We start from the raw sequence: 23,396 nt of genomic DNA, 5'->3' as shown, positions 1-23,396 counted from the left end.
ACGCACGTTACTGTTAGGCCACGCCAGTACGAGTATCTGTATCTTTGCAGCAGCCCAGATATACGGGCTGTGTGGATCTCTGTGTGTGTGTGTGTCTGTTCTGTTCTCTGTTCTGTTCTGTTTTTATTTGTTGTCTTCACGTTCGCGGCACGTTTTTCGGGGACCCTGGGAATGGCATAACTCTTCAGAGTCTTCAGAGTGGTAGGCGGGCTCGGGGTGGAAGGGGGGGGACGACTGCTTTTTAATTTAAGTTTGAGCTGCCACTGCCACAGATACAGATGCGAAATGTATCTCGCAAATGATGCTGACATGCTGGCAGCAACAGTGTTCTGTGCCGCCTCATCTTCTCCCTGTGTGTGCCTGTGTGTCTGTGTGTGTCATTACTCATTTCCAAAATGTATCTGTGCCAACTTTTTTTTTTTTTGGCTGCCAGAGTTTGCCCCAAACTTTATTATTATATTATTCTTGTCTTTTTTTTGGCACCCAATTTTATTGTTTGTTTTGCTTGCAGTTCGCTTTCGCAAAACGACACCTAAAGCCACTGAAAATCGGGCATTTAGGTGGATTTTTGATTGTGGCAAGTGCCCGAGGATGCTATGATTGTAATATGATCCTCGGATGAGCAATATCAAGCGAGAAGTTGGAGCAACAAATGTGCGCTATCTCTTCGCTGATTACGTGTTGCCTTTTCTGGGGGGAAGGAGTCTACTTCCTGTATTTCACTGATTATCGGAGGGGGACTTATTTGGTCACTTTTTGGACACCATTTATCCCCTAGATGATGCTGCCTAAACACTTTTCTTCACATCACTTGACCCTCATAAGGAACGATCAGGGGAACTCCCTATGAAATGCGGATGTGATATATGTAGGAGAGGATTCTGGGTACAAACCGTTGTGTTAATCCATATTTCGTGTTGTGTCCTTCGCTGGACTGGACTGGAGGCTATTGGAAATCCAGAAATGCAGTTTCCCGATGAGCTGGGCCGCCGGCAGACGCGCACGAAAACGAAAGTAACGGGATGGAACGCGCGACACGCGACAACGAAAGGAAAAACCGAAGAAAATGCAGGGAGATGCAGGAATTAGAACAGGAACCGGAACTAACGCTAAGTGCAACATTAGTTGTGGTTCCTCCTTGTTGTTGTTGTTGTTGTGGTTGTTGTCGTTGCTGGCACTGGTCTTTCACTGGTGTCGCACTTGCACAAAAAGATCTTAAAACTGGGACAAGTTACTCATTCCAGGGGAAAGGGAGTGGAGTCCTTAAGCGCGCGATGATCACATCCACCAGATCCATAAGGATATTATTTCACTTTTGTTTACTATTTTGTTGTTGGGCGGCCAATAACGAAAATCTACGATATGTTTTGAGGGGGAGGCGGAAAAAAATAAACAAAAAAAAAACGCTACTCTTTCGCACTGCACTTGTGTTTTTTGTAGTAGCGCTCAAAAACCAGCGGCGGGTGTTCCGCTGTTTCGTAGGAAACTTTTCGCTTTTAAGGACACACGGGACACCACGCAACAGCACAGCAATAGAAATCTTTCAAATATGCCCGCGCCTTCAAAAGTTGCTGCTGCTCGAAAATGTTGCCCGGCAACAAGCGCGTGTTGCTGAGCGAAGAACGGGCTATGGCTATGGCTATGGTAGGCAAAGCGGGCAAAGCGGGCACAGACGGGCACAACGCATACAAGGTAAAATGCAACCCCGATTCCCAGCATACGGTGACTGCCCACAAGGCTTCATGGCATATTGTTGATCAAACACGCTGGGGTGCGGTGCGAGGGGTCGCCGAAATGTTTCTGCGGCCGCTTTGCCTCGTGGTCCATACCTTTTTTCGAGACCATGCGGTTCGACTCATATTTGCGTGCTTTTCCTGACAACATGTTGCTGAACAGGACGATCCTGTGGCAGTGCACATTGGGCGGAAATGCGACCACCAAAATTATGGAAAATCATTAAAATTCTGTTTTTAATAAACCAATAAATATAATTTTGTATTATTGTAATTATTTTTATCAGCATATTTATTAATATTTGTAAATAAAAAAATTCAACAAAATAAATAAGCTAGCTTTTATTGTTATTTGTATATATGTACATCTTCTACCTTAAATTACATTCCAAAATTAAATTCTTTAATGACATTAAAATAGGTGTCGTCATGTCTCTTGCAATCTTATTGCTTCCGCTTCACGAAAGACAGGGATTTTGAGGTTAACTTTATTGTAAGCAACCTATACGTAAATTTTCCATATTAAATAATACCCTTTTTGGTACAAAAAAACACAAACAGCTGACTTTAAAGTGTTGCCAAAAAGCCAAGGATGTCCATAAAGATCTGATTCTTATAATTTCATTCAGAGAGGACATTTATTTAAGGGGCATAATATTAAACAACATACATATGTATGTGGCTTTGAGGCATTTCCGCCCAATGTGCAATGGGTTGTTGTGGTTGCTTGTTCTGTTGACGTTCAAGTTCGAGTTGCGTCTATCGGTTCGAGGGTCCTGTCCTGTTTGATGCGCACACACACACGCCGATATTGTGCATCTCTCTCTTTCATTAACACACACACAGACACAAAATGCGGCGTTTGAAGTGCGCTTTTGTTGCTGTTGTTGCTGTTGCTGCTGCTGCGCTTCTGCTGCGTCGCTGTACAGTTGTTGTTCCAATTAAAAAATTGTTCCCTAGTTTCGCGCGCACAATACGAACTTGCAATCCATGCATGTATGTGTGTCTGTGTGTGTGTGTGTGTGTGTGTGGGGCAGCATCGCGGCGACTGGCAGATATTTTTTTGCGTTTTTTTTTTTGCAACTGCATCTCTCTGGCTCCTGCTCCTGCTCCTGCTCTCGCTGTCCTCGTTATTTAGTTATAGCTGGACGCAGGGGACCAGGACCTTGTGTGCCTGTATGGGTGCGTACTCTTTGCTGTACGTGTATGTGTGTGTGTGTGCCATATCCTGGCAATGCACTGGCTGCTGCTGTTGCGGGATTTCGGTACAATTTGCCTTTCCCCACCTCTCTCTACCCCCCCCCTAACTCTTTGTATACCCATGCCAGTGAAGGGTCTGATGAGTTTTAACAGATTTTGACAGCTTTGCTTTGCTTATAGGGGATATATGCACGATTGGAATTATAAGACGTTCGTCTGTCTGTTTGTGAGCAGAAATCTGTTCCACAGATCCTCCTCCCTTATGATGCGACAGATCGGTCCAGCATTCGAAAGATATTTCCATCAAACTTCGACCAAAGTCTATCCAATCTCATGGCCCACCACAGTAGCGAGGGTATATACCCGTTGCACCCCTTGAGCTCCGAGTATCCTTCCGTGCACTCATGCTCCTTCTGTTTTGTTTGTAAAGAGTTGCGAGGGGCAAAGTCGGGCATGGGCCATGGAGCACGAGGCATGAGGCATGCGGCATGCGGCATGGGGCATGGGGAGGTGCCTCTGTTGCTGGCTGGCTCTATATGTCAGTTGATTTCATTTCACTTTTTTCCTGGCTGTTTTTTCGCCGTTTTCAACCTCGTTTCATGCCAACTATTAGTGGAGCTTTGTGCCCTGTGTGTTCACTCAACTCAATCCAAGCCGAGGCTCTGGCCAGGACCCATTTTTTTGTCGGTTGCGTGGTGGGTGGGTGGGGAGGCCTTTTGATGCCCGTTGCACGTGAATGCGCGCGGGATGTGAGCCGGGAGCGAAACGGCGTAGGAAACCTTGACAGTTGCATTGTTGCCTGGCGCTGACAGGCGTCCGTGGAATGTCGGAGCCGTCGCCTATTTGCATTGCGTAACGGAATACCAGCCAGGATACCGTACCCTCGTACCCATCCATATCCAGGAGGCACGGCACGGCCACGGCCCAACCCTTACACAAGGGAACACTGACCTGTCCTATGCGCGTGCAAACACGAAAAATCACACGAGGCACAGTCGCAGGAACAGAGATACAAAGATACAAAGATACAGATAGAGCCCAGAGGGAGGGGCCAAGGGAAAAGAGGACGATAGGACGAGAGGACGATAGGAAGACGTTGCCAAGCGGAACATCTGCACAAACAAAAATGCAGCCGGCCCTGTGGAGAACTTTATCCAAGTTTCAGATACCCACAGGATAGGGTTCTCCAGTCAGATATAGCCGTTGGTACCCAGAAAACGTCCTGGAACTTTCGCCTCCACTTTCTGTCTCGTTCTCACTGGCTCCCTGCGTGTCCTTTGTGCGGACAGCAAAGGACATTCGCATTGCATGCAGCCGCAATACAAAGGAATACCAGAAATGTATCTGACAGTTGCGCTGCAGTTCACGTATTTGAAAAATGAACGAAATGCGCACGAAATGTAAAAGAATAAAATAAGATAAAAAATATAATAATAAAATGAGTTAAGCAAATATTTGTGCAGGACAACGAATAGTCGATGCCCTGCAGAATGTTTGATTTCAGGAATGGCCAAGGAACGTGGCTATAGGAAATCCTGGAGGACAACAGGGCACTATCTGGTGGATTGTATGAGAGAGGGAAATACTATGGAACATTCGAGTCTTATCGTTATTAGCTGTGAAAGGATTGGATAAGGATCTGTTAGGACCTCTACCTGGAATAACCGATTGGTCGTAGATTATAGAAGATATTTAAATGTAAATTTTAACAAAAAAGTGGAGGTGGAAGTGCATTTTCCTATTGTACGAGTACTCTTCTGTTCATCCTTAACCACAATTTGTGATCCCTAGAGAGGTACCCCTCACTTTCTGATCAAGCGAATATACCCCCGTCTGTGGAGCTCCTTCTGCGAGAGAGTCAAAGGCAGAACAACACTTTACCGCAAGGGCAAAGCCATCAAGAGTGAAAATTCTTGCACTGAAGTTGAATGCACCACCAGGAGGAGTTGGTTGCAGCCAAAGGACTATCAGCACTATTCTGTCTCTCCGTCTCCATCTACATCTCCATCCCCTTGTTCCTCTACTTATTTTAATTTATTTTATTCTGCATAAGATCTGCCAGTTGGCAGCAGCTTCCGAAGTCAGAGTCAGAGGCACAGCCAGAGACAGAGACAGAGAGAGAGCGTTCTCCATCTCTCCTCCACATCCCGCACAGCTCCATCGCTGGATCTCTGGAGCAGAAAATGCACGTAATACGAGTAAAGCAAACCAAATGCATTAACAGCCAGCAGCCGGAAAGGGAGGGGGAACGCAGGGAGAACGGGAGTGAGAGAGAGAGAGAGAGAGAGAGAGAGAGACTAATACACTCACATATTTATATTTGTGCCATTACAGCCCTCGCTGTTGCTGCTGCTGTTGTTGCTGTTGTTGCTGCTGCCTGGCTGTCGCTCTTGTACGAGTTTTGAGTTTTCCGAAATCATGAAAGGAGCAGATGTTAAATTTTTATACACGACGCAGCGCAAAGGAAACAACAGCAAAGGCGGCAGAAGCAGCATTAAAGCAGCGCTGCCCTCAGCTGGCGTTCGCAGCGTTTCGCTCTGTGCTTCCTCTTCTTCTTTTTCCTTTTTCTCCTTGCTGCACACTGCATTATTATAATACCCTGGAAAAGTGCAAGAGGGCATTATGATTTGAGGCGAATGTTTGTAATGTTGGAAGGCCAATAGGCATAAAAAATCTTCTCGTAACAGAGGGGCCATAGGAAAGATCAGTCGTGGAGCACCAAACAAAACTTATTAATCCATCAATATAACCATCAGTAGGATCAGTAGGATCTATCCATCCACGAGGGTATCCACCAGCCTCGACCACCGCGCATTGCCATTCGTTCTTGCTGTTCTCTGCTCTCTGCTGCTGCTGCTGCTGTTGTTGTTGCTTCCTTTTGGACTCATCATTGCTGCTGCTCTCCCGCTCTCCCGCCTGCACTTCATATATGGGTTGGTTCGTTGCCAGGCAGCCGCAGCCGCGGCGCTGCTTTTGCTCTGCCCGAAACTTCAGCTGCTCTTTGACGCTGCTGGCTTTCAGCTAGAGCGAGCGAGAGGGGCAGAGCCAGCAGCGCTGGACATTGACCGTTGTTTGCTGTCCTTAGAGAGCGAGAGAGAGAGAGAGAGAGAGCTGGCAGCAAACTTGGCAAAAGCGCTTTTCAAACGGTACATGTATGCACACATGCACACATGCACACACGCACACATTTATCCTTATATCCCGGTCAACGTGCCTCCAGTGCTCCAGTGAATTTTAATTGTAACAATTTCCATTCGTACTCTCCTCCGTCGCTATTGCAATAGAAAATTGCTGCAGATTTATTGTACACACATTCCTACCTGATTTGTCAATGTCGTGTCGTCGTTGTACCTGGTGCCTGGTGCTGCGTATTGGAACAATGCTTTTCCATTTCGTTTCGTGATGCTAATCATTGCTAAAACTCTATACAATACAATACGGGGATGTGTGCCATGCCTCATCATCCCAGTAGAGAGGGAGCGAGAGGCAGCGAGAGGGAGAGAGAGGACAAATTAACCCTCAACACAGTCATGGGGTGAAGAGCGCAGAGCCTCTATTGTGGCACAGAGTGGGTAGGGGGTCGTCGATCCGACAGTTCCAGCAGTTCTCAAAAACAACAATTCTCAATTCTCTGTTTCGGTTTCAGTTTGTGTTTCTGTTTCTGTTTCTGTCTCTGGAAAATGCATTTTCACATTTTCACAACAGGTACAAAAAGGAAAAATAACAATTTGCAGCAGGCAGAGGCTGTTGCACCTTTGATTTTAATTGGGATTTTCGGGCATGCCAAACCGAATTCAATGCAAATAGTTGTGCTTCGATTCATCAATATTTCTCTTTGCCATTTTTTTAAAAGGATTTTTTTTGTGAAATATTGCAAAACCCAAAATGTACACAAGATATGCCATCATATCTTTGCTCGTTTGATTGCCACAGAGACAGACAGACAGAGACTCTCTTTTAGCTTAGGGTTTGCATATGATATAACCAAATGAATTATGTACGGGTACGGGATATGGGGTAGCCGTATATGCGCAGGCATAGAGCTTGTTTACTCAAGGAAATGCCTGGCAGCACTGCGAAATCGAACAGAAATCATAGAAAAGGAATGAAAAATCTAATAGAGTATTTCCATTAGCAGAATAATCCAAATTCCACAAAACTCCTCCCAAATATCGTACCACATCGAATCGAATATAATATTTGCTTTTCATTGCAAAAATATCCTGGAATCACTCGTGAATGTGTCCGCTTGTTTATGGGAACTTTGTACAGTCAAGTCAAAGGCCTTCATTGCCACTCAAGAAACGATGAAAAAGTTTAAGGTCAATGGAAGGACAAACTTTCGCGATGATTCCTCAGAATTGCATAAATTATAACAGCTCCCAGCTTTAAATCCATATTGGGAGATAGTTTCCATTCTAGTCCTCTAATATCATGATGTTTCTTTGGTCGTAGGTCTCTTAATGGATGTATCCCCAGGGATAGCAGCTTCCAGCTGCTTCCTTCCGGCATCCCAGTCCCTCAGATGCTTACAGCATCGTAACAGCATGGGCCCAATGGGCCTCAATACATCCATGCCATGTCATATCCTCTGACATCCTCTGTCGCCATATCCTCGCAGCACACACCGATCCGATCCCCTGGCCCATGGACGAGTGGGCCCCTTTTTTCGAAAGCCGCGCTTCGTGCGCGTGACACCTGATGTTATTTTACGATTATTGTTTCTGGATTTATGGAACGCAATTGCATTTGCAGCAGCGGCACAGCAGCGGACAGTGGCAGGTGTTGTTGCAGCAGCTCTTGTTTTTGCTACAGCAGAAAAATTTCATTACGCCATTTCATAATTAAGAGCACTGGGCTTACGTTTTGGGGGCTGCCGGACAAAGGAAAACTATATTAATTAGGAAACCATCAAATCCGATTTGCCCTTTGGCCCCGGGGCCACCAATAACATCGCATTGCTATGGATTGGGGGATTGTTGACGAATCAAAGGGTATTCGGAGTGGTTCCGATTTCTCTCCCCCTCGCCCATCAAAAAATTGCATCCCCCACAGGGGAGGATCGTCTGGAAGCATTATTATATTTAATATCCGATAGATGATGGGTCGTCACAGGGTAAGACTTATTCGAATAGAATAATTCAAATCGAGCCCAACTCTCTTTCTCTCTCTCGAGGTTTTTCCATTTTAAATTATAATTTCTAAAAGCTACTACTATTCGTTTGTGTTTGTGTGTGTGTGTGTGTGTGTGTATGTGTGTGCGTGTGTGAGTGTATCTATGAGAGTGTGTATAACATTTAGATATCAATTATGAATTTTGCAATAATTATTCTCAAATCGTATTTCCACGCAAAAAGTGACGGTGGAACGATGTGCGTCACGGGATTGCTCTGCCTCCTGTCCAGCCACCCGACTCTGTCCTGGTCCTCGTCCTGGTCCTGGTCCTCGTACTGGTCCTCGTCCTGGTTTAATTGGCAGCTATCGTGCAGACACAGCAACTGGGAAACCAGAACGTGTCCGTGTACAGATTCTGTCCGTTGCCCTGGAGCGCAATTAAACGTTTTTGCACAAACTTCTGCTCGCATCTCGAGTTGTAGCCGTTGGGCAGCTCGCACAGGTTCGAGCAGGTGTTCGAGCTGCAAAGAAAACAGCAAAAGAAACAAAAAAAGAAGAAGAAGAAGGTCCAAAAAGGGAAAAGGGAAGAGAGAAAGAGGAGCATAAAGTACAGTAAATACGAGAGATGTTAAAAATCAACAATTGTACGAAATTTAGTTGTGGGTTGCGACCATAAATAAAAGAGCGCGCCGGCTGGGACCCGGGACCCGGGACCCGGGACTCCCTCCTCCTTGTCGGATATGGAGGAGAAGCCAGAGAGCGCGTCAGAGTTGAAAGTTTAACGAACTCGTTAAAACGGGAAATCGTACGTAATTGATAAGGAGCAGCGCATCCCAAGGAGGCAGGCAGCCAAGGCAACGCAACGGTACAATCCCGATCCCAATCCCAATCCCAATCCCTATCCCTATGCCAGTCCCTAACCCGGAACACACAGCTGTGGCTGTTGTTCTTCGGGCCACAGATTTATGCGCGCCTGCGTAGGCACTCAATTTGGTTAAACAAATTGCGCCAAGTGCCACAACAAGTGGCACGGTACAGCGGCAAACAGCTAAACAGGCCACCAAGGGGGGAACACGGCGGAACAATTAGGGCAACGACAGCCCATATTGACCCCAGGGGCAAAGCACAGAGCCAGAGCCCAGACCGGAGGTAGACCCGTACACGGACAACGGACCCGGCCAGACCCATCGCACGGGGTCGGTCACAGGCACAGGCACAGTCACAGTCACATCACCCTAGTTTTCTCGCACTTTGTTGTTTGCGCTTTTTAATTCGAGTGTGGAAAGGTTTTTCGAGTACGTACCGCACGCATCCAAAAAGGGGAAGGAACTGTGAGTGCAAGGGGTAGGGGGAACGTGCAACAGCAGCGGGCAGAGGGCAGAGGGGACCCGGACCCCGGACCCCGGAGCACGGCCTAATGGAATCTTGTAGTCCTGCTTTGGCATTTCTGTTTCGTTCCGAGGGTGTGATAATTCGTTTAACCGCAATTATGACACCAAATACTACACTCCGCGCAGGAAGCAGGACTCGAGCCTTAGTCCGGACCTGCACTAACCCACGTGCCCAGCCCAGAAAGAGCGAGAGAGGGAGAGATGTAGGTTAGAGGCTTCCCCTAAGAAGGGGGAACTTTTCGAGTCGGAATCATCGCTGTCCTGCTGTGACTGGAGAGGGTTGTCCTAACACCTCGGCCACTGATTAAAAGTGTGAAGCGGCAAGGGAGAAATGCGATAGAGAGAGGGGTACGACTCATTATGCAATAATCAGTGGCAATTGCAGCTTCATGGATGCTTGGCTGAACAGGTCGCGCGCCATTGAGAGGGCATTAATGGCGACAACTAAAGTGGGAATAAGTGCTACAACAAAGGCGATAGCTTTTGTACTGGCCAGAGGACATCTCTGATCAACAACAACATGCAGGCCAACATCCCCAGCTTCGTGGAGCTCCTGCAGACACTGATGGAGCCTTGGCGCAATATTCAAAACTGAACTGCTTGTTTTGCTGTGTCACGTACATGGTATTTACGTGAATTTCTTACATTCTACATGCAGCCTACACATGTCAAGTACATATGCGAGGTTCGTGCCTTGGCTAAGCGTTGCCAGAAGCAGTGTAAGGCTTGCATTAATGAAGCAGTTCAAAAGAGGTTCGTTCTATTCAAATGAAATGTATCTTTTGGATTGCTATAACCACAGATTTGTGGCCGATGAGGGCTTGAGGAGGCCTATTTACATGTTTTTGGCATATTACAGTTCCGAGTGTGGCATGTACTCGTGGCGGAAGGGCCATGCCATGGTTTGGCTTACGTTTGGAATTTCTGGCACGTATTTCAATATGTTTTATTGCACGCACTTTTTATTGACGCATGTCCGGGGGTAACGGTGAACATTTTAATGACAAATAGCGGTAGGAAAAACGCCGCCCTACCCAAATATTTGGTATTATTCGTTTTACTAAAATATTTCGAGAAAGTCGTGATTTTGTACAAGAAAGAGACCCTTCCCTACACCCACTACTCCGGATTCATCTACGATATAGAGGGTATCTTTTCAGAACATATTGGATATTCTGTATAGAACTTCCCCAACTTTCGACTCAAGACAAGGTCATTTGGTTTTCTATCGATCGATCCCCCCGATAACCCAAAGGATGTTCTACTTACGCGCACAGCTCCGCTTTGACCATCTGGCGGGCGGTGTTCTGCTCGTTGACCACGAACATCCAATTGCCGCGGCTATTGAGGGCCGCCTGGGGGGTTATGAACTGGGAGGTGGTCTGGCAGAGGGTGGAGCGGCCGGGACTTTGACGCTTGGTGCGAGTGCGTTTCTTTGAGGGATTACCGGCCACACCCACAATATCTAAGAGATCCATGTTGAGGGAGACATCGCGCTTGATTTGCTGGTGCTCCTCCTCCTCCTCCTGCTGCTGCTCCTCCCCCTCCTTCGGCTGCTGCTCCTCCTCCTTCTCCAGCAGTTCCTCTTCCTTCTCCGGCTGCTTCTCCTCCTCAGGAGGTGCTTCTTCTTTCTGCTTGCGGCTCAGATCCCTCACCAAGCGCTTCAGCCAGAGTGTGGCATTGTATGGCGTGGTCTTGCCTGCCTGATTGAAGAACAGCTGACCCGCAGATCCTCCTGTCGCGCCCTGATGATGATTGTAGCGCTGTCCGGCACGATGGCCGCCGCCTGAAGAGGTGTACAGCAGATATCTGAGGCGACGGAGAGAGAGAGAGATTCGGTACTCAAAAAGAAAACAAAGGAATCACTTGGGGCATACTCACGTGGGCGCCTCCGTTGAGGGACTGCTGGCGAAGAGGGAATTGCCCCCGTTGACCCTTTGCGAACTGCTGCCACCGAAGGGCGTCTGATAGCTGTAGCCATTGAAGTCCTGGCCATTGGGATCGCGCGACGGAAAGATGGACTTGGGATCGTAAAAGACGGGCGTCTCGTGCCACGCCACGGCAGCGAAATCCTCCCAGGTCTCGTCCACCAGCAGAGTGCCGGCCTCGTAGCCCCATTTGCGGACGAGACTCTTGATGAGATAGCTGCAAAGAAGAGACGAGAAACAATGGGGTAACAGGGATGATGCAACACATGCAACAGGCTGGGAAAGCTCGGCTGCCGCTTTGCCAGTAGCAGGCAGAAAGACATGCAAGAAAGGCTGACAAGTGCCTGGTGGAAATGGTAATTGCAGCCGTTGCTCAACACAAATCAAATACCATAATTAATATGCAGCCACGGGGCCCAGACCCAGGCCCAGACCCAGACAGAAGACAGAAGACGGAAGACGGGCAAATATGAGGCTGATCGTAAATTATAAATTGGCAGGCTGCCCCGCTATCAACATGCATCGCATGCCCGTCACGTGCCACACACTCGGCGACTCAGATTCCCCGAAAGAAAAGAGGGGTAAGGCCTACCGCGAGACCCGAGAAAACACGCTTTGGGCTCTCCCATGTGATATCTTTGATATTTTTGAGGATTATGCAACGCATTCCAATGCAAGGGCTGCAATAAAAATGCCTATTTAATTGCCACGTCGGCGCCAGGGCTTATCATTCCGGCACTACCATTACCCGCCTAATGCACAATTTATTTAAATCTGCACCGAGGAAATGCTCTAAAAATAGATACAGATACAGATACAGATACACAAACATGGCCAACCAGTCGCAGGCCCAGTCGCAGTCCAACCAAAGCCAAAACCAAAACCAAAACCAAAACCAAGCATCATATCATTTCGTTTTCCACAACTAAGACAAAAGATTTGCGCTTCAAGACGAAGGCGGAATAGGAAATGCTCTTCGAAAGAGTTCGATCTATACACACGGAGAAAAACTTCTCTTTAGATTTCAAGATTTATACCAATAGATTTGCTCCGAGAAGAAAACCTCAAGAAAATATTTGATCTAAATATATTTTCTTTCTTTTATGTTAAAATAAAATTTTTGTATATTTAGCTGAAATATGTATATTTCCTAAAAATTTAATATTTTCATATTTCGATTTTTTTTTTATATATATTTTTTTTATTTAGGATTTTCATTATTGGATTGATTTTTTATTTTTTATTTAGGAGTTTAGTTTGTATTTAAATATTTTGATTTCGATTGATTTATTTTAAAATGTTTCAAATTTACATAAAAAAAATACAAATAATGTATGTTTAATTAAAAAAGTGAAGTCTATTAATTGTATTTGGTTTTTATTTAAAAACCGAATATTTTATTGAAAAATTGATATTTTTTTTTTTTTTTTTTGTATGTAAAATATTATCACAGATACAATTATGTTGTTTGCTGTTACTGTTAGAGCAGTCACAAGAAAAAAAATAAATTATAAAAAAAAACCTAGATTTTTGAGGGGGATTTTATTTGGTTCAATTATCTGCCCAGCCTTGTAGGGCAGAGGTCTTCTTAGATCCTCCTCTTGGGTATGTTTCTTTTAACTACACCAATCATTTTTCTCTGAGTGTATGTTCGATGGAATTGGGGGCTCAGAAGGTATGGAATTCTGTCCATTCTAGCTCAGATCCAACATAGCAATCGTGGCAATCGTTTAAATCTAAAGCTACAATCGGATCAGCCAAGAGACTTGCCCGTTCCCTTCTGGCAAACCCCTAAACAAATTCAAGACACCCTGCGGCCAGAAGTGCCAGAGCCAAGTGCCAAGTGCCGGTTGGAGCCAGCCAGCCGGAGAGCAACTTACATATGTATGATGCCCAAAGACACGATTATTCATTGGAGGCATTCATAAATATTCGAGAAGCATGCGGCCGATTCGTTGTCGCCGTCGTCTCCAAAAGTTGTAGAAGCACTAAGCGAACACGAACAGCCCCCGAGCCGCTGGCGGAGCCAAACAAAAAGTGTCTTGAACTGTCAATTCAAGTTTATTGGGTCAAGGAGCTCCCCCCGAGAGCTGATCCATACGTACAGCATCATCGTCGGAGAGGCTCACGTCTGCGGAAGCAGCACAACAATAGGTACGAGTCGTACGGTTCCAATACTCGTATGCTAATTGGACGCCGAACGAGTTTCGATTTCGTTAGCGAATTCAAATTGAAATTGAAATTGTCTCGTGGCCAAACATTTGTTTGAAATGCATTCGAATGAAGTGGCTTATTCATTCGGAATGGTGGTGTTTGCTCAGGTCTCACAGAGATATGTGTATAAATATCTCTCAAGAGAGGGTAAAGCCTTTTTGTGGCACGTATACATTGGAGCATTAAATTCTAGATTTAATTGAATCAATCAATAATCTGGCTTGGTTTTGTGATGGTTTAGAGATGGCTGGAAGCTTGGCAAGAGTTGATTTTAATGGCTAGCTCGTGTGTGGTAAAGTATCTTGAGAATTATGTGAGATTTTGGCGGGAGTTCTAGACTCTAGATCTCAGGGAGATCTGGAAATAACTGATGGGAGAGCACTCTACAGACTCTCAAGGGTTTCTCCAAATACTGCACTCAAAGTCTTTGACACTTACGTGGGATAATTATCTGCATGCTCGCAATACGTCTTCCCGGGCCGGGCACAGGAGGGCGTCTGTCCGGGCGGTGCCGGTAGAAATTGGCAAGGCGGCGCTCCATACAAACCGCATGGCGGTGGCGAGCTGTGGGCTGCTGCAGTACAAGCTAATATCTGGGAAAGGTATATTCAGAGTTATCGATTGGACTGGGCGTCAGAAGGGGCGTGTACGAGTACTCACCACATAGGCAAGGAGAATTCGATTACAACTAGAAGTGCGCAGACATTTAATACTCTTTGTCATTGTCGATTCATTCGTCGTCGATTTGCATTTGCATTCGAGTCGTCGAGTCTTCGGCCGCTGGCAGGGCGTGATGTCAATCTGTTAGCGAAAGAGAAACTTGAAGCCATGAATCATTTGCGTAAATATTAATCACTGGTTTGCCAAAAGCGGATGGAAAACAGAGTGCAGGCCGAGGCGGAAAATGGCGAAAATGGGCAAATTTTCACACAATTTGCTTGCCACAAAAACAAGCATCAGACGTTTGCTTTTGCCATGGCTTAAGTGCCTGCCCCTGCCCCAGTAAGTGTTAATTTGTTGGCCCCCACCGACTGAGTGTTTGTCGTGTCAAACAAACCGTAACAAAGACAATAACATTTCAAAACATTTACAACAGTGCAACAACAGGCACTGCAACACCCATGACAAGACAAGCTCAACATCAACAACCATTCGAATACCTTAGGCAATACTTGCATAGGCTTCAACAGGAACTACAACAACAAGAAGACTTCATCAACAACCATTACAACATCGGAAACACTTCAACACCACTTACAAAAGCTTCAACAACAGGCACTGCAACACCCAAGACAAGACAAGCTCAACATCAATAACCATTCAAATATCTTGGGCAATACTTACATAGGCTTCAACAATAACTACAACAACAATATTTGCATCAACAAAACCAACAAGAAGACTTCAACAACAGCCAGTACAACATCTGCAACACTTCAACACCACTTACAAAAGCTTCAACAACAGGCACTGCAACACCTAAGACAAGACAAGCTTAACATCAACAACCATTCGAATATCTTAGGCAATACTTACATAGGCTTCAACAAGAACTACAACAACAATATTTGCATCAACAAAACCAACAAGAAGATTTCAACAACAGCCAGTACAACATCGGAAACACTTCAACACTTCAACACCACTTACAAAAGCTTCAACAACAGGCACTGAACATCCAAGACAAGCATAACATCAATAACCATTCAAATATCTTAGGCAATACTTACATAGGCTTCAACAAAAACTACAACAACAAAATTTCTGTCAACAAAACCAATAAGAAGACTTCAACAACAGCCAGTACAACATCTGCAACTTCAACACCACTTACAAAAGCTTCAAAAAAAGTACAACAACGGGCAGACCAACACCCAAGATAAGACAAGCTTAACATCAACAACGTTTTAACAAAAACTACAACAACAATATTTCCACAACAACCATTAAAACATCTGCAACACTTCAACATTACTTAAAAAAGCTCCAACAAACGTACAACAACGGGCATTACAACACCCAAGACAAGTCTGACATAAACCATTCACAAATCTTGAGCAACTCTAACCTTAGCTCCAACAAGAACTTCAACAACACGAGCAAGAAAAACTTCAACAACAACAACAACAACCACTACAACATCTCAAACAACTGCCGTAAATAGCGAAAAATGACTTGCCAGAAGTGAAAGTGATAAAGCAGCAGCTCGCGGAGACGGCTGTCGTCGGCGGAGATTAAGTATACGTAGATTAGGTGTACGCCACGTCAGACACGCCCACACACACACACCCATTGTGATTGTGGGCAGACAGATAATGTCAGTGTTTATGAACATTAATGAATTATTAGAGGGGCGGCTGGGCAAGCAATAAAAACTGTAACTTTTCCACAACATTTGAAATTTGTTAATTATAAATTACACAAAAGCCATTGGCAGGTAAAGTGGTTCAAAATAACCCAGAATTATATAATAGTAATCAAATTTTTCTATAACAAATCAGTGCTCCAATCAAGAGTAAAGCCAACACACAGAACCCCACACGGAAACCGGATTTCGTGTCTGGTTTTTTGTTTTTGTTGAAAAAAAAAAAAAAGTGTAACACAATTAAACATGGAATGAAAGGCAACCATAAACCACTATTGAGGCATGTCATGTGGTGTGACAGCAAAAACATATAGGAATTCATAGGAATTCATGCCACCTGACGTAGGATTTCCGGGATCGCAGGCTAACAGCCAAGCCTCGGTCGAACAAATCAATCAGCAATCGACCGGCCATCAATGACAAAAGTGTCCGAGTGGAGCCCCAGCCCCAGCCCCCGCCTGAAGCTTTGTTCAAATCTTTGGGATCTGCTAATGGAGATCTGTTGGCTGTTGGCTGGCACCCACGCCGCCTCGCATTGGTATTTCCCCTCTGTGGCCCCAAGCCGGCCCAAAGCCCAAAAGTTGCGTCAAGCGATCACCTCATAAATCATAAAATAGCCAAAGAGAAGTTGTTTGGCCCGAAAAGACACAGACAGAAGAGACAGGCAGAGAGTTAGCAGCAGAGCCAGCTCTGGGGTGATTTTTTTATGGTATGTTTTGGGCCATTTGCACATCATTAGGCCGCCGCCAGGTTAATGAAATTGTTAAAGATCACAGATCTCTCTCGTGGGCCACTAATCCATTTGCTGTGCGCTCGTTTGCCACAGCCTGCCTCCACCTCCGCCGCCGCCTCGGTCTGCCCCTCTACCAAAATTGAGTGCCTACTCAGAAATTTGCTTTGTGTTCCACTCAATTTATTTCAATGATTTGGCCCGAGAGCAAAGGCATTTGTATCCATAGTTAACTGATTGCCTTGCGCCAGTCTAATGATCGATATTCGGCTCTTAATCTTTGTCCCGTGCAAAATGTGGCCACAAAATATTCGTACTTGTTCATTTGCTTGGGAACTACGAACTCAACTGCTGTCTAATTAGCAGAGATTTTCCAATTTTGTCATTCAATTAAAGCCCCTTTTATGGAATATTAATGTTGGTTTCTTAAACAAAAGCAAAGCATTTGAAAGGTTCGAGTATTTGGGAATAAAAGTGTTAGGCCCAAGAGTTCAAGAAATATACAAGTGTGGAGGCTTAGAGTTCGAAGGGTACATGTTCTTGGGGTTCTTTGAGCCATTTCAAGCAAAGATTGGGAGTCCCAGGGGATTCCAGGCTAACATTCTTCTCTCTAGAGACACTCCTACAAGGCGCAATGGAAGTAGTACACTGGAGAACACTGTTGTATCAATCTGTATGAGTCTTGGGCAACATCCAAGCAAGGAAACAAGGAAAGAACAAGCAGAAGGAAAACTGTGATATGGGCCGAGGATTTACCGAGGAGGAGGACCACCTTTTTTCCATGGAACTATTGCGATTCGACCGATCTAAAGACCATTTAGCTTCTGGTTAAGGGGCTCTCATTCACTGGGCAGGCGATCGCCATTGTGTGGACGACAGGGATGCTCAAAGGCATTGTATGGAGCCAGTGCGGGTTCTCCTGGGGCCCAGGGCTAGCCGGGCACTGTACGTTCAGGGGTTGGACAGAGGACCAGCTCCCAAGGGGAATCATCTACGGAGCTCTCCACGACTACGTCTAGCATATGCTGTCCGCATGCCAGAAAATAACCAAAAGAAATACCTCTGGGGGGCTTCATTAGCTAATTTTTGAAAACACACATATATATATTGTGCCCTGCGTTTAACTGAGAAATTAAGCACGACTTTTCAAGGTTTCTTTTTTTCTTCTTTTTTTTTGTGGATTTCTGTGTTTTGGTTTTTCTGTTTTGTTTGCGATTTGATTTAATTTTTTTTGTTTCTCAGTTTCTAAATTTTTTATTCGGTTACGTTACATGTGCAAAAAAAAATACAAAGTAAAAATGTTATAATAAATCAATGTTTGAGCTTGTTGAGTTGTTGTTGTTGTTGTATTAATTTATTGCATGAGGGGAAAGGGGCATGGGGCATGGCGGAGGGGGGAACTTAAATTATTCGCATTATTAATTACTCACCCGGGTACTGGTGCTCCGTAGAAAACACACAGAGATACGGGTCCGGGTATCTGCTCGGTGATTTCTCCACGAATATCTTTGACGAAATCTAAGCAGATTTTCGGTTTGATCTGCCAAGTGTTTTGTATTTTGTCTTGGAATTTATTCACTTCACCTTCACAGACATCTCTTCTCTGACATTTTATGCTGCTTCCATTTGGTGTGGATTTTGTTGTTGTATTACTTGTGTATAATTTTCTCTTTTGTTTTGTCAGAGATTCACTTGAAAATTCAGCTAATTAAAAAAAATTTACACGTACCGAACGCAGCGCGGTGTGTGGGAGAGAGAAGTGGTGTGGTGGGGGGGTGCTGGGGGGAGAGGGGTGTGTGTGTGGGGGGGAAGTGAATGAAGATTTCAATTTGAATTTTCGGTTTCGGTTTTGGTTTCGATTTCGTTTTCCGTATCGCGCTCTAGCCCAAGCACTCGGCGGCAGCTCTCGTAGCCAACTGATGAGAGCCCGACTCTGGCCGACTCTGAGCCAAGTTTATAGACCCAGGCAGAGGCCCAAACCGCCACACAGACGGACGGACAGACAGAGACCTCTCTCCCAGGCCAGGCGTAATGCCGGCTTGGGGTTGGGGCTCTCTCTCCACTCCACGGCTCACACTGGCTCTAATCTCTCAATTTGGCCCGTGCTTCCGAATGGTCTTTGTCTTCTGTCTCAACTTTGAACTTTTGCCAGCCGCCCCAGCCCCGCCCCGCCCCGCCCCGAGCCCATCCAATGATTCATTTATGGATGATGGATATATATGTGGCCCAAATCAAGACCGGAAGTCGCCCCCTTATTTATTGGAAATTGCTTTTTATTGTTTGTTTTACATTGTCGCCAAAAAATATGCGAAGCTGCAATAAAGTGAATTTGTTTGATTTAAATTGTAAATTTCCTTGTCGAACGCGGTTTTTCGCCAAACGTTGTTGCTTTTGTTGTTGTTGTTGTTCTTGCTCTTCTCGCCATAGATACAATTCATTGTTTCGATGGTGATTTTTCGGTTTTTTATGGCCAATGAAGGTCATTTAACAGCTTTTATCTGTCTCAGGTTTTGTTTTGTGACTGCTGCTGCTGCCGCTGCTGCTCGACAAAGACATTGAAGGGGAGAGGAGAGGAGATCTCATCGCGCACATGGACACAGCCAGACATTCGAGATATTCGGTTGGGTTTGAGACGCGAGAAAAAGGCTTTTAATGGCCCCCCCTCCCCCCCAAGACCACGCACAATTGTAGGAGTCAGCGGTACCCCTCCCCCGAAACGCCTTTCAATCAATTTTGTGAGTCTTGGGCAAGGCCTGAAAAGGGTAGACCCGTTCTATGGGTCCCTCCTCCACATATCCTTCCCCAGGGCCCAGAAATATGCCCATAAAACAAAGCATTTGCTGGATTTCTAATGATATTTCCTTTGGCATTGGTTTTGCTTTACACGGTATCAACTGGTCGAGCCCCCGGCCCCTCCCCGTCGACTACTATTATTTATATTTACAGTTGATTGCCAATAGGCAATGTCCCATAAAGCAACAGCCACAGGCATCCATATGCACCCCCCCTTCGAGTCATTCGAGGCGTTTTTGGAATATAATCTTTCGTTTTTTTTTTGGTTTTTGGTTTTGGTTTTTCGGTTTTTGCACAACTTTCACAAAGACGACCTAGACCACGAGACGCGGGCAGAAAAGTACGGGAAAACCCTTAACTGGAATCGTCTCGCCATTGGCGGCATTCGATCGGATCGGTGGCTCGATTTTGCGGCTGGCGGGGGGGAGGGGGGACCAGAGCTCTTATCGAAAATGGTTTTTAATGCGTTTTTAAGTCAAATTAGTGACTTCATCAGTCTCTGAGTCTGGACACCACGATTCAGGCTCAGATTCCGTTTGAGATTCACTTAAGCTGCTCATTAATCAAAAGCGGAGAGGCCCCCAAAAGGCCCCAAAAAGGCCCCAATCGGGACCAAAATCAAGTATTAAATGTTTGAGATACAATACGTAACGTAACCCCAAGCCACTGAAGGGCGGCCACTCCTCCACACACACACACCCGCCCCCCCTCCCCACACACCTCAGGGGCTTAGCTTCAATTACGAAATTGTTAATTAGAGGCTGGGCCCAAGTCTGGCCTATTGCGTGGTCCATGGGCTAATGAAACCATCAAAACATGGTTGTTGTCTGCCTGCCTCCGAAACCCATTCTGCCCGTGACGCAACAGTTGTCTGGGCCGGGCCAAAACTCATTTTAATGGCATTTCTAGGCCAGATCCCGCACCAAGATGTGGGAGCTGTAAAATTCGCATGGAAAACGCTAGAGAAACGCACGCGGCTGCACTGCTTGAACTGCTTGATGATAGATTGTGGTTGTGGTATTGGCTAAGCCGGACAAAAGCTGATCTGCGCGCAAGCTGCACGATTTAGAGCGAGAGAGAACTATGCTTCGAGAAAAGGAATTTTATTTTGGCTGAGGATTGGAGCTGGTTTTGTGGGGAATCTCTGGGAACTGGGGAGAGATGACCGAGTTGGCTTGGTAGGAGTGCAACCCATTGATTTCCAGCTTCCGTTTCTCATATTCTTCCACCTGGAAATGGAGTGCGTGTCAACACCCCCACCAAATACCCAAATATTTGTTTTTTATACTACTCTTTGAGCTACACGGCGCACCTCTGGTCGTGGGCTCATATCTGTCGCCGACGACTGAATGTTTAGAACTTAAGAACAAATATTTGCCCCCGCCACTGCTCAAGATCAAGATCTAGATCTAATCAAAGCTCTGCAAACAGATATTCCAAAAGGGAAGCATTTATACGGAACCAAAACAATCGAAATCGATCCAAAAAAGTGTTTATAAGCGCAGCGTCTCACAAGAATTAATCACAACACTTGTGGTGCCATCAGTTCCAGACATTCTACAGAAGTCCAGCACGAGTCCAGACGAATCCAAAATGAAGTTCCTTCTCGTAGTCGCCCTCATTGCTCTGGCCATCCAGCTGACAGTCGCTCAGACTGGAGCTGCAACAACGACAGTGGCCCCAGCCACAACGACGGCTGCCTCCACGGCTACGACCACGACGACAGCGGCATCCGTGACCAGCGCCACGACCAAGAAGAGCGGCGGCAAGTGGTGCTGGAGGGGCAACAACTGGTGCAACACCCGCCAGCAGGTGAAGTGCAAGAACCCCAAGAGGTGCATCAAGACCATCGTGGTGGTGCGTCGCCATAGGGGCTAAGCAAATAGATTCGCCGAAACGAACACCCAATAAAAATTAGGGCCTTGAAAAGCCAGTACGATGAAGCGAACGAGGCTCTTTATTGGGTTGTTGCCAGCTTGAATATGGACATCCTATCCAGTGTATTACAGAATGCTTCTGCTCGCCCTGGCGAGACCCCTTTTGGAGACGATGGTGTGGCCTGGGGGGAGATCGGATCTTTCAATTTTGGAGAGGAAGAGGGCATCCTCCTCTGTTTATCCTCTTTACACCCAGCGACCAACAATAGCCGCCATATCTCGCTCTCCTCCGCTCACTGCACGATGGAGGGTGTGATAGAGAGAGATGGAGAGACGGGTAGAGCAGCCCCTTCAAATGGGTTTCTTCGGCGATCTGCTAGGTAAGCTCATTCTCCTTGATTGTCTCTGGGATCTAGGCACTGATGAAGACGGACAGATAGACGTAGAGGCAGACATGGCTCACATTTTACATATCTACCTTAGGGGTTTGGAAATGCTTCCTTCCTACACTCCCCAATTATCCAAAATCGATCTCTAAGCACAGCTTATCCTAGTCCTTTTTGGGAGCCCCCTAAACTGGCTGTACAAAAGTGCTTTCACTTAATATTTGTGGGCAAAAAAATGCACATTATTTTCAAGTATTTTTCACAATACATCGCCTTCGGTTTAGCCACTATAAAGCGCTCAAGAAGCGATTCGTGCAGGGTTTCCTTTATGATTGTTTAGCCACAATATCCTCGTGCCCCTTGTCCCCCCTGTCCCCCTTGTCCCCCCTGTCCCCCCTTGTCCTGTGGCGCTGTCACTTGAGGCATAATTTATATTCATTGCTGGTCGCTGGTCGCTGGTCAGCGCGTTGAAAGAAAGAAAATTTCGCCCCAACACACACACACATACGTCCTGCCCCCTCCCGTCCCGCCGCGTCCTTGAATTAAATGAGTGATAAAAAGCGGAATACAAAAGAAGGGACTAAACATATGGAGTGTATGCTTTAAATTTATGGACAAGGAGTATGAGCTACTCCTGTCGCCCGTCTTTGTTCCGTGCCAACTAAATGACCATAAATACGATGTTTATGATTGCATTGTTGGGTGCTTGAATGAAAATATTCCCCACACACAGCGGCGGCGAACATTTGAGAGCCCCATCGAACATGGGAGAGAAAAGCTGGCCGCCGTCTGACGTCACATCGAACCCAAAGTGTGCTGACTTCGTGTTGCCTTGCCTCGAGGGTACCAGAATTCTGATCAGATCTGATTGGGGCACCATGAGGCACCAACCATCAGGAGTATAGGGTATCAGGGGTATAGGGCATCAGCGGTATAGGGCATCAGGGGTATAGGGTATCGAATGGCCCTCGTTTTGTAGTCTTTTTGGCTTGGATATTTTCTTAACTTTTTTTTAAATAAAAATGAAAACGAATTTAACAAAATCATAGTCGGAAAAAGGCAAAAAAATAATAAATAAATATAAATATAGTAAATAATAATAAGAAAAAATATTCTTTTTTTTTTCTAATAAATGGGTTTATAAATCTTATTTTTATATTTTTTTAATACAAATTAAATTAGTAAAAATTAAATTAGGAAATTAGTAAATTTGTATAAATAAAAAAAATGATTTTCAATATGTATTATGCAAATTTCAAATAACTTTTGATAACAAATTTTTTTGTCTTTTTTGTATAAAAAAAATTGCAATTGACATTTAGAAAAAATGTATAAAAAACACAATGAAAACAGCAATCCATAAATCAAAAATGTCAACTTACCCGTCACACCTGTGCGCTGTGCTCTTCACACCACGCCGTGCCACACCGCGCCGCGCCGCGCCGTGCCGCACAGTCGAACGGTTCTCCCGCCAAACAGCTGTTGGAAAATCCACCACGGCGCCCAAGCAACGCGGGCAGCGAAAGAAAAGCCCCCGAAACGAAAGAAAGAAGGCGAGAGGCTCCCGCGGACGGGCTGGCCCCCACAAATGCTCTTGGTCGGACGTCGTGTGTGGTGCTCTGCTCTACTCTGCTCTGCTGTGCTGTGCTCTGCTGTACGTATGA

General features: G+C 45.6%; 1 protein-coding gene across 2 annotated transcripts; it reads right to left on the bottom strand.

Moving 5' to 3' along the window:
• Positions 1-8,007: 8,007 nt before the first annotated feature.
• LOC6599616 (protein spaetzle 5) lies at positions 8,008-23,159 on the bottom strand. Of its 2 annotated transcripts, none has more exons than XM_026994262.1 (6): positions 23,115-23,159; positions 14,242-14,382; positions 14,020-14,174; positions 11,321-11,584; positions 10,709-11,248; positions 8,008-8,569 (listed from the first exon to the last, which is right to left on the bottom strand). In XM_026994262.1, exons 2-6 carry the CDS (start codon positions 14,302-14,304, stop codon positions 8,401-8,403), a joined length of 1,191 nt encoding a protein of 396 aa, XP_026850063.1. In that variant the 5' UTR covers positions 14,305-14,382; positions 23,115-23,159; the 3' UTR covers positions 8,008-8,400. The 2 variants fall into 2 exon arrangements, with proteins under 2 accessions (XP_026850063.1, XP_026850062.1); XM_026994261.1 differs by lacking the exon at positions 23,115-23,159 and adding an exon at positions 18,107-18,127.
• Between the last annotated feature and the right edge of the window lie 237 nt (positions 23,160-23,396).

Source organism: Drosophila persimilis, unplaced genomic scaffold, assembly GCF_003286085.1.
Source record: "Drosophila persimilis strain 14011-0111.01,24,50 unplaced genomic scaffold, DperRS2 tig00001635-arrow-arrow-pilon, whole genome shotgun sequence".
Classification (NCBI taxonomy): Eukaryota; Metazoa; Arthropoda; class Insecta; order Diptera; family Drosophilidae; genus Drosophila; species Drosophila persimilis.
This window is presented reverse-complemented; position numbering and strand designations above follow the sequence as displayed.